General features: G+C 58.2%; 1 protein-coding gene across 1 annotated transcript in view; it reads right to left on the bottom strand.

The window, feature by feature from the left end:
- PLEKHG5 (pleckstrin homology and RhoGEF domain containing G5) overlaps window positions 1–11,750 on the bottom strand; it is a 108,217-nt gene that overhangs the window by 18,749 nt on the left and 77,718 nt on the right. The window contains exons 4-9 of the mRNA XM_019511597.1: window positions 4,506–4,635; window positions 3,993–4,095; window positions 3,576–3,636; window positions 3,112–3,203; window positions 2,291–2,427; window positions 1,414–1,577 (exon numbers count right to left, since the gene is read on the bottom strand). Of these exons, the coding sequence (XP_019367142.1) occupies window positions 1,414–1,577; window positions 2,291–2,427; window positions 3,112–3,203; window positions 3,576–3,636; window positions 3,993–4,095; window positions 4,506–4,635 (687 nt within the window). The remainder of the gene's footprint in view (window positions 1–1,413; window positions 1,578–2,290; window positions 2,428–3,111; window positions 3,204–3,575; window positions 3,637–3,992; window positions 4,096–4,505; window positions 4,636–11,750) is intronic.

Here is an 11,750-nt window from a genome sequence, read left to right as displayed (position 1 = left end):
TTTCTTAATGAGAACGGGGTGAGAGACAGTGTCAAAAGCCTTCCAGAAGTCCAGGAAGACTATGTCCACTGCTACCCCTGCATCTAATGATCTGGTGATCTGATCGTAAAAGGCCACCAGGTTGGTCTGACAGGACCTGCCACTGATGAACCCCTGTTGGTTGCCCCTAAGCATGCAGTCCCCTGCTGGCCCCTCCTGGATGTGTGCCAGAATAATTTTCTCGAACAGCTTGCCTAGGATCGAGGTAAGACTAACTGGCCTACAGTTTCCTGGGTCCTCCTTCCTCCCTTTTTTGAAGATGGGAACCACGTTGGCCCTCTTCCACTCCTCTGGTACCTCTCCAGAGCACCACGAGTGCTCGTAAAGCCGTGCCAGGGGACTTGCAATGACCTCAGCCAGTTCCTTTAGAACTCTAGGGTGGAGATCATCCGGACCGGCTGACTTGAAAATGTCCAGCCCCTCCAGAAGCTCCCTAACTAAATCCTTGCTAACCCTTGGCCCAAGAGTTCACAGCCTCAAGAAGAGTTCACAGCCTCTTTTTGGCACTGTGCCTCCTGAGTCCCTGCCGCAGTGGCAGGTGGAGCAATCTTCTTTTACCCCCTCAACCCTGCCTGGACTGCCGCCTGGTGTCTGCTTTAAGCTCAGCCCAGAGGCAGCTGCATTCCAGGGAGGGAAGGAAGCCGTTCTAAGGCAATATGTAGGAGGCACTGGCACCCTGCAGACTGGGAGATACAGGAGATGATTGGCAGGGGGAGAGGGGTGGAAGGGACTTTGTGTTACAGCTTGTGGGGGGAGGGACTTCCCCACAACATGGCCTTGTCCCTGGTGCGCAAACAATTCACTGGGGCTGACAGACGGAAGATTTGCTTATGGGCCACAACTGCACCTTATCAAGGAGCCAGGCCCTGGTGAGCTGAAGCTATCACTTGACAAATAAACACTTGCCCAGCTATGGCTCCACTTATTGCCCATGTCCTGATCCTATCTGCCTGCTGGCTAGTTACAGAAATACAGACATGCAGTGGCAGCCAAGGTTCAGAAGACAGAAAGAAGAGCCCTCTCAGCCCGAGGAGATACCACCCACGCGTGGGGCCAGCTGCCTGACCACACTGTCTCTGCTCCATAAGCAGGTCATGCTGCTAATGCAGAACGAGGAACCTCCAGCTGCCCCCACAGTCCATCCTGACCTGCAAATCCACTACAAGTGCCATCTCCCCAGAGCCCACCAGCGTTGGCTACGAGGACTTAGCTGCCTCTTACACTGAATGACATTTCTTCCAGATAGCCTTTGCCATGGACACTTCCTCTCAGATGTGGCAGCACAGTGGTGCCTACTGAGTCCTGCCATGTGGCTCAGTGACCCCCACTTGTTTCCCATGAGCACAGACCCCACCAGACCATGGCCACACTCACCAGGATGTCCATGCTTTCCCGGTGGAAGGGCGGCTGCTCCAACTGGTCGGGCACAGAAGTGAAGAGGACAGTGGAGCCAGCACCTGAGGACCGCAGGATGGGCAGGCTCAGGGATCTGAAGTCTTTCACAGCCTGCTCCACCTTGAGTTCATCTCCAGGTTTGGCTATGAGGGAAGCAAAGGTAGGGCCATCAGTGGCAGGGCGCCTGCACAGCACCCACCCACATGCTGGGACTAGCTGCCCATGCCCTCTGAGCACAGGCAGGGTTACCCACACAAGAGTGCTGGACACCCACCAAGGGCACTGCCAGATAGTCTGGGAACAGGAATAGTGCAGGGTCTGGGGAACCCACAGCAACTGCAGCACTACCAGCACAGGGGCAGGGTGAAGCCCAGACCTCCCCCGGCACTGCAAGTCTGATGCTCACCAGTGAGCGCCACAGCATGTCCAGCCCAGCCCCTAGGGCAAGTGTGCCAAGCTCAGCTCTGCTGGAACTCATGGCTCCTGTGGCTTGCAGCAGGCGCCTTCTGGCACAGCTCTCTGGCCAGAGGAGAAGGAAGCCCAGCCATGTCCAGGGCTGTGGCAGGTCACAGCGAGGCTGGTTCTGGTAAGGTCATGGGCTGTTTCCCAGCACAGTCTGAATTTGCACCAGCTTAGAACAGGGCAGCATCCCCAACCCAGGCTGAGTGGGACTGAGTGCCCTCTCAGGGAGGGTTCTTCACTTGCTCCTCGTCCGAGGGATGCAACCAAGCCTATGTAACAGAGGGGAGGAGGGACATCCCACTCGTCCACCACCTGCACACTGTCCTCTCTGCAATGCATTGTCAATCCATCAGCTCTGAGGCTATCTCCCAGCCTAGCCTGATGCAGGACGCACCTTTCACTCGCAGGTAGTGTCCCCCAAAGCGGTAGGCTTCAAAGTGGAGTGACAGAGGCGTGTTGGACTGGTCCAGATATATGTCCACCTTGCTCTGCTCGATGCCTTTCCTCTCGAACACTGGCAGCAGCACCTCCCTGTGCACACGGGAGCAGGCAGTAGTGGGATTTCCCTCCTGCCCCCAGATCTGGGCTCCAAGTGAGAAGGGTCCATCAACAGGCTTTGGGCTGGGTGTGCCAGGCTGACTGTACTGAGACAGGCCACAAGGGGGAGAGGGCCCAGACACCCAGCCAGAGGGCTCCAGGCCCCAGGAGCAGAGTGAGAGCTCAGAAGGAAGGGGAGGGCCCGCTATTCTCCCCTTCAACCGCTGCCAAAGCCAAGAGAGGGGTGATTCCTTGCACCAGTATATGGCAGATGCCTATGCAGCAATCTGGTGAGTGTTGCTGACAAACAAAGGACTCTGGTCAAACTGCAGGGTTGAGCCAACCATAGGCCTGTACCCACTGCCTCAGCACAGGGCAGAACTAAACACATGACCAGGTCCAGCTGGTGCACCGCTGAGCAGCCCAGCCCAAGCCCAAAGAGGCCAGGGCACAGGGTGCCATTGAGCCAGGAGCTGGGCTGGAGGTAGGGTTTTGAGGTGGCCACACTGGTGTTTCGACACCCAGGCTCCATGGCTGGGCCCTGTCCAGGATACTCTCTTGATGGTGCCTGCAGCCACAAGCCAAACCCATGCTCCCCACCCACAGGAATAGTCCCAGGCCAAGACTGTTTAGGGGAAAGGCAGCCCCATGCCCAGCAAGCAGCCTTGGCAGACTCACCCCAAGGATTTCTTCTTCATGGCTGGGACAATCTCTGCCTCAATGTCCACATTCAAGTCGAACTTGAGGGTGAAGCACTCTTTGCTGGGGTCCTGAGGCAGGGGCAGGCTGGTCAGCAAGACCCTTTCTCACACCCTGGGGCTCAACATCAGCAGCCCTCACCCTTTGCAGGGTCAGTCCTGTGGCTCCCACCCACCTGGCAGTCCCCTGTAGGTACAGCAACCCCTGGCTCCATGGAGCTCCATGACCCATTCTCAGGCAGAGGCCTGTCTGTACAGCTGGAGTGCAGCTGGCTCTGAGGCTGTTTCAGCTGCAGCTCATGTTCCCTGCACCCTGCAGACTACCACAGCACACAGGCCAGGGTCACCAGGGTGCTTGCTCCACAGCTGTTCCACCTCTCAGGCCTGGCAGCCCCTGCGCCAGCCCAGATCTCCCAGCCCCACACTCCAGGCTGGGCTCCTTACATCCGTGTGTCTCCGCCGGGCTTTCTTCTTGGGGAGCTTCAGTGCCGAGCTCTTCTTGTCTCTACAGGTACAACCGAATGCATGGTTACAGGGAAAACCTGTGCTCTGGGGCTCTGATCCCACACCAGGGGCTTCCCTGGAGGCTAGCCCTCACCACTGTGGCTGAGTCCCTGCCAGGATGGCATTCAGCACACTGCCAGGTCAGGGTCCTCTGGGGTAGCCAGGAACCCTGGGTCCTCATCAAGACTCACTGAGGTACTAGCAGTGGTGCCTCAAGAGTAAGTTGTGCCTTGAGCTGTTCCCCAGGGCTGTGTTCTCTTGTGTTAAATGCCCCAGGCCCAGCCCCCCACTCACTCCAGGCCCAATCTATCTCATTCCCCAGGGAGCAGCAAGGCCCACCACCAGCTGGGCACTCACCCCTTGCCATCCATCAGCCCCTCATCATCTTCCTCCATGTCAGAGGCAGGGCTGGTGCGTGGAGGACATGAACGCGTGGACACGTTCCGGGCCAGAATGGAACCTGCAACCAGGAGAGACATACATGTCACACCATGGGGTCTGCCCTTCCCCATGTGACAGGGGCTGGCTGGAGGGTGGGGCAGTCTCTGTGCTGACAGGGCCCTCACTGTAACCCCTGTGTTGACAAACCTTCCTCTTAAGATATTCCCCTTCCTGTCTGGTGCCTTGCTGGGCAAGACATCCCCTCTGCATAGCCATGCTCCAACACATGAGGCCCTCAGCCCTGGGAATATTCCCCAGGGGAGGCTAGATGGTTGGATGCAGCTGGGAGCAAACTGCCCTGGCCCTGGTGCTGCTTGCCCCCTGCTCTGTCACAGCTATCAGGTACCCTGCCCTGCCCAAGGAGATGATACATGCATGGGGTGGCTAAGCTATTGTCAGCTGGGCCCCCTCCACCAGTTGCACTCTCACCTTGCGGAGGCAGGTCGAAGCGTATGTGTCCATCAAAGTGCATGGTGCTGTGGAACCTGCTGTCACAGGCTTTGCACAGGCTCAGGGGACTGTGGTAGTTCAGCTGCTGGCACTCCGCATGATGGCATACCTGTGAGATACAAGGTGCCCTAACATAGAGCCAAGGCTACCCGTGGCAAAGTGCAGGGAGGCAGCCCCCAGGTCCTGACAGCAGGGGTTCTCTGAGCCCATGTGGCTACCATGCAGCTCCCTCTGCCCTGTAGCCTGCCCACCACCCATGTGCATAGACCCTTCTTGCAGGCCAGGTGAAGCCAGGCTGCCATGCAGGACCAGGCTGCAGCTCAGCTCATTCATGGCTGGAGTCCCATGTTAAGGGAGGGGTGCTCTCTGGTGCAGCCAGGCCTTGTGAGCAGAGGGTCACTGCCCCTTGCACCCAGCCTATCCACGCACACAGAGTCCAACTCAGCCTGCCCCATGCCCCTTGCCCTGCCCATACTCACTGGCTGGTAAGCATGGCTGGGGCCCCCAGACCCCACAGATGGACAGTACCCTGGTCATGAGCACAGCTTGAGGAGGCACTGCTAGGTTCCCAGGCCAGGGCCTTCCTAGGGCCAAGTGCTATTGTATCGCGAGCCCTGGGCACACAGAAGAGGCTGTGGCTGGTTGCTTTGTGTTTCAAATATCAGTGTCCCCGATACAGGGCTGAGGAAGCAAGTGTCTACTGTGAAACAATGCCTGTGAGCCAGGCCGCCTTCCTCCCATTGTGCAGCCTCCCCAGGGCTGCACCTCTCACCAGCCATGGGGCTATTTTTATACACTTGCTGTGCGGGGCATGACCCCTGGCCAGCATGGCTCACCCAGCCTGCGGCAGCCAGGCTGCCCTGGTGCTCTCCCTCCTGTCTGCCTCCTGGTCTCAGTCCCATGCTCCCCACAGTACTCCATGCCTTCAGCCAGGACCCACAGACCATGTGGCCCTGTTTGGCAGCCTTTGTGCCCTGTACCGCCTGTGCTCAGTGCCTGTGTTTCAGGAGGGAGGATGGCCTCAGGAAGAAACAAACGAAGGGCAGCGCATGCAGGAGGTTGTTTTAAGCAGGGGACAGCACACCATGCCCTGCTGGACTGAGGGCCTTGGAAGGACGCCGCTTTGGAAGGCGTGAGGCCACAGGGAATATTCTCAGTACCAGACAGACCCCGTGCAGCCTGAGCTCCATGAAGGGTGGAAGAGGAAGCAGTCCCTCATTTCCAGCCCTTGCCCCCTTTCTGCCCTCCTTCCTTGCCCAGGCCCACTGACATCAGAGCTGAAGCACTCTCCCATGCCAAGCCCCACCAGTATGCCAGCTCTGCCCCATATGTGGGCACTATGGCACTGGTCTTTCTGGGGTCTCCCAGGTGGTGGCAGAACAACACAGTGCCTGGGCACTTCCCTTGGCCATCTGGGCCGGTAGGGTCAAGGGAATAAGCCCTGGCAGGAATGGAGTGCAAGACAAGGCAGGGAGTACTTCCCACCACAAACCTAGGGCAGGGGGCATCGCGATCCCAGCTGGGAGCCCTTTTACCAGGACTGAACCAACAGGAACCAGGCTGAGCTGGCCCAGAGCTGGGAGCTGCCTCCCCTTGGCTGGGCTGCTGCCAGGGAAAAACTGTGCCAGGCCAGGCCACAGAAGCTATGCTGGGCTGGCCCCAGCTGTGAATCACCCAAGGAAGCTCTTCCCCTGGCACAGACTCTACTTCTCAGTCTCCTTCCCTAGTCCCTCCAATGCTTGGGCCCTTCCTGTGGCTCTGAGCAGAGCTGGAGAAGCACCAATCCCCAGCTGCATTCCCTAGGGGATCCTGCCACCAGCCTCCGCTGGCCCATTCCCAAGGGCCCTGAAGCTAGTGAAAAGCAGATTCGTGGTACTGTGTCCTGAGCCCAAGACTATGAGGGGCACGCAGCACTGACCCACCTCCAGCTTAGATAGCCGGAGTGGCTCTGCAGGGAGTTGGACTCTCCCAGTCCCCACAGAGCTCCACCTTCCAGCCTCCACTACTGGCTCTGCCTTCTGGAGGGGATCTGAGCTGCCCTACACAGCCCCAGCCAAGCCAGCCTGGCTGCCCTGCACATGTGCAAGCAGCCCACGTGTGCAGGTCATGCGTGCAGGCCCTGAGCACATTGCAAAGGTTTGTGACTCACTCAATAGTGTTGCAGCTCGGAGCATGCAACCAGGGACCAAGTTCCCTGCCCCAAAGCCAGATGGCCAGCACCACTGGGTACTGGTAATAGCTCTGGTGGCTCAGAGCAAATGAGCAATGCAGCTCCCAAGCTGTGGCTGTGCTTAAAGGTAAAGGCCAGCCCTGAAGCCTGCCAGTGAATGTACAACACCTTCAGGCCTCCAACCATGCCAGCTCCCTGCCACACTCCCAAAGTCCACCTCAGAGCCCACAGGCAGCAACAGGACAGCCGCTGCAAGCACAGTGCCCTCACCCCAGGGCTGTGAATATCAAAACCAGTGACAGGCAATGCAGTGTGAAAATCAGGCAGAACTGGGGCAGAGCCCTAGCTTTGCCCTCACGTGGAGGCAGGGCTGGGCGTAATGCTAAAAGCGCCACCATGTGTTTACATTCCATCCCACCCAGCTCCATGTGCCCTGGGATCCCACAGGTGTGTACTCACGCCAGGAGCACCTGCAGGTCCCACACATCTACCCTGCTCTGGGAGCTGTCCCCAGGACCCTGCTCACACACCCCTGGAGCCAGTCCCCTGGACAAGCACTGCTGCCACCCAGGGTTTAACTGGGAAGGGCAGCACCAAGACAAGTGCCAGCTGGTCCTGACTGCAGCCTGGGACAAAGCCAGAGCTCCCAAATGCTATCACAGGCTCGGCCACCAACACCCTGCGGGGCTGGGGCCAGAATGCTCCAGCGGCAAATGCAAGGGGACAGCACCTGTGATGAGATGCAGCATGGCAAGAAAAGCAAACACAGGCAGTAACGGAAGTCCTCACCAGACACCCCCCACCCCCCGACGAAGCATAGCCCTCCCACAGCACAGTCACCCAGACCTAGGCACAGCTCTGGGACTCCCTTCCCGGGGAGAAGTTTGCTTGGCCCCGCCATGCAACCTCCCCCAGACATGCCCAGGCTCCCTGCCACATCACTACCTGGCTCTTATTCCATAGATTAAATATCTGCCTGCCAGATGTGTGACCAGTGCTGCGCCTGCAGCTGCTGCCAGCACATCACCATTCCTGCTCCCTGGGAAGGACCTTGTGCCCCAATGTGCCCCAGTGTCACCCAGAGCACAGCATGGAGCCTCAGCACTCACCCCCGTAAGCCTGTCTGGCTGGATTCGATATGAAGGCACAGGCAGCTATTCACAGCCGCTGCAATGCAGCCCTATGAATGGGAAGGAGCTGGGGGAAGGGAAGGCCACTGGGGGGAGGGGAAACCAGGCTGCCTCTGCAGGGAACTAGACAAATACGATAGCACACACAGGCGCATGCACACACAGACATACATGAACATGCACACGCAGGAGAAGCGAGGGGCGTTTACTCCACCTAGGCCTGTGAGGGGGAACACGCTCCCTGTGCAATCAGTTGGACTCCCCTGGAACAAGGAAGCAAATGTCCAATCCGCCTGACGCAGGAAACACGGCACAGCAGCTGCAGCTCAGGGGTATATCACTAGCAGCTCGCGGCAACTGTGAAAGCTAATGCCAGCAGCCCATGGCCCAGGCGGCAAGAACAACAAAGAGTCTCCTTTGACAAGGCAGACTCAGGCCCTGGGAAACACAAACCACTAATCCCCCGGCTCCAGACTCACCTCTGCCTATAGCAGCCAGCACTGAAAATGAGGACCTCAGCTCAGCCAGCACCCATGGCAAGACAGGGAAGTGCCCTGCTCTGTAGGGCAGCCTGTCTTGTCCAGCAGCCCAGACTCCCCCAAAGCCCCTGAAGCAAGCTGGGCTGCTTGCATCCTTGGCATAAACCTCACTGACTCATCTTCCTGGGAAGGCTTTGGCTTTGGGTGGAATCTCCCCAGTGACAGGCTGTTGACTAAGCAGGTGGGGCATCGCTGGGGTTTGGAGTGAGTAAGAAGTCAGTGTGCCCTGCATCTGCTCCTCCTTGTTTGTGCAGACAGGCCATAGTGGGGAGGACCCCTCCTGAGCTGGCCTCTGCTCTGGCTCCCCTGCCCCCCCCAAACACAAACACACACACACCTGTCAGCTGGAACTTAAGCCTCCAGGGCTCCTGGAAAGATACATGCCCTCCCAAGTGAGCGGCAGGATCAGTAACCTAACCATGAGCTCAAGTGTCAGGTTTCTGAAGCCCCCATCTGCATACACCACGCTGGTCGGGCCACAGCAGGTACATGCCCTGCCAGTGGCTCTTGCACTGGCCTGCCCTCCAGATTCCTGCAATCAGCAGCACAGGAGCCTGACTTGCCAGCCACCAGGTCACAAGTGGACGCCAAGCGTTTATGCTCTGCACTGTGCACAGGCCCAGCTCACTGCTCCTAACACCAGGGCTTTTATGGCAGGAAGCCAAGGCAGCCCAGCACCCCTGCTCCTGACCTGGGCATAAAGCAGAGCAGGGACTGTGTGCAGTGCTCTCCACGCCACAGAACTGCAGCCAGAGCTGCAGCTGGAGGGACGGGGATCCCGTCACAGCCTGCTGCACATGCACTGCAAAAAGGACCTTCTAGCCCACAATGTGCACCCAGCCTGGTACTCTTGGGCATAGCAGCAGTTGCAGGAAGCTCTTGAGGCAGCACCTCCAATATGAACCATGGGACACTGGGAAAGACAGGAACAAAGCCCATTCCCTCTGCACCCATCACCCAGCTTGCAAAAAGACAATCTGGAGAGCCAGCCTGGACACCATGGTTCCCTTGGCAGAGCTCACGGGGCTGGACAGCAGAGCACAGAAACTAGTGCCACAGGCCCTGGTGTCCAAGGGCCAAGTCCTGCAAGTGAACTGCTGCTGTCCAATAGCCCATGTCACTATACAGCCAGAACCAATGGTGAAATTTCACTGCTGGTCCTCTGCAGCCATGACAGTGAGAAGAGTGATGGGTTAATGTCACGGCAGGTAGGGCTCAAAGGATGCCGCACTGTCATGGTCAAAGTTTCCACAGCACAGACAAGGGGAAGCCACGTGCCCATGTGCAGGGTACCAGGACAGCTTTCTTGGCATGCCAGCACAGAGCCTGGCTGGTGGGAGCCACCACCACCTCCATCCAGCACCTGCCTCCAAGCTCGGAGCTAAGCCTCACACTGTCACCACCATCCCCGTCCTGGCCACACTTGTGGAGCCACAGGCCACAGCCTTCCAACAGAAACAGTACCTCCTCTCTCATGGCCCAGCCCACTCTGCAGGTACCTCTTCCCAGTAGCTGCTGCCACCATGCCTGCCCCCACAGCCACTCCAGACTGAAGCCCTGCCTGTGCTCATGTCCTCTCCCTGCAGTTAGTGGTGTCCAAGCTGTGGTGCACGGGTTCAGATGCTGGGGCAACTGCAGGTCTGGACTCCACAAAGGCTGGGATACCGGGGGGTGTAGAATAGGCAGGGACCTGCTGGCCCCGAGCCTGATCCCCTGCAATCACAGCCTCTCGCCATGCAGTCCCACTCACACATTTATCAACCTCCATCTCCAAGCCAGTCTGTCTGTTTGTCCCGGCAGCTCCTATTGTTCCTGGATAAATGTAGCATTGTTCCAGCCAGGGCTCAGCGCTGGCCCCTGGGGGCTTGCTGCAGCTGCAGCAAGTTCACACTGTGCTAAGGGTGGGGTCCAACAAAAGGTGCCCGGCCCAGCCCTGGCCTGACTTGTGGAACACCTAGGGGCAGTGAGCAGGGGGCCAGGCCTATAGACCAGCCAGTGCAGTCACATGGAGCAGCACCCTGCAGGCACTCTGTACAGCAGTGCCCCTCAGCACAAACCATCTGCAGATTTTGGGACAGTGGTGCCAGCCTCGCAAAACGGCATCTCATGTCATAGCAGCCCCATGACAGAGCTCTTGAGGAACCCCAGTGATCCCCTTGCCCAGCTTTCCCACTTGGAACAACCCCTCTCCCTAGCTACTTCCCTACCTCTCCCCTCTTTCCCTGGGCTCCACCTCTGCCCCACCTGGCACCATGTCAGATGCTTGCCAGTCCACCACATTTTGACAGCAATCACCTCACCCCGAAAGCCCCGAGTTGCATCAACCCAACCTCCATGTGCCTCCAAGTCCCTAACTGCCCTTTTCAGCCAAACCTACCCTAAAGCCTCAAGTGCTGGCAAGGCTGAGGGCAGATCACTCCCTTGGGCTCCCTGGTGAGATAGTACCACCCTGCATGCAATACTCATCTCAAGGCCTGGTCCAGCTCTGCTATGTTCTGGGATGGCAGTTTTCACACATACATACCCTATCTCCAGCTGCTCTAAGCTCCTCTTCCTCCTCCCATCCCCTCCCACTCCAGGGGGCCATGCTCACCCCAAATGTCCCTTTGCTGGAGGCCAAATCCCTTCCTTGCAAGTCCCACCACTTTGCTTGGAGGCAGACTCCTCTGACAGGGAAGCATGACCCATGCTAAAGCCTCTGTCCCCCTCACTCACTCCTCAGGATGTGCCCTCATGGCTGGTGCAGGGCCCAGGAAGCTCCCACCGGCTCCTTGCTCTGGTGAGGCCTCTTTCAAGCTCTCTGTGCTGTCCGCTGAGCAGCTTGGTAGTGCCTCAGTGCAGCCAAAAAAACAGCCATGCATTACTTCAGAGCAGCCTACCACGCACAATACCATCTCCGGAGATGCCCTGGGAGCAGCCCAGCCCAGCCCCTAGCAACACCAGGCCCTGCCCTGCTGGCGACCAAATATCCACTGGAATTCAGCCTTCCATTCCCAAGGGGGCGGCTTATAAATAGCGATTGCTATGGAGACTGCAGAGGCACGGCAGCTGCACAGGCTGCCTGCTCATGGCCGTGAGAGCTGGGCCAGCTCTGCTGGGAAAAGCCAGCTCTGGAGAGCAGCCGTGGGGCTAACACACAGGTCATTGCCTGAGCAGTATAGGCAGGGCCCTGCACTTAGCACAAAGGACTGGGAGCTGGGGCACCTGGGTTCTATTTTAGGACCTGATCAAAAGGTGCTTTGGCGATAACAACATCACCAACCCCTGGCCAGATGCTTCCAAATAGTCAGGCCAGGGTGCAGAGCCCTGAGAAGGAACATCCCAGAGCCTCAACCCCACTGCCTTTTTTTTTTTTTTTTTTTAAGAAAAAATGTTCATTTTCAAA

The sequence above is a fragment of the Gavialis gangeticus genome, unplaced genomic scaffold (assembly GCF_001723915.1).
Source record: "Gavialis gangeticus isolate Ggan-Ray unplaced genomic scaffold, GavGan_comp1, whole genome shotgun sequence".
NCBI classification, from domain to species: domain Eukaryota; kingdom Metazoa; phylum Chordata; order Crocodylia; family Gavialidae; genus Gavialis; species Gavialis gangeticus.
This window is presented reverse-complemented; position numbering and strand designations above follow the sequence as displayed.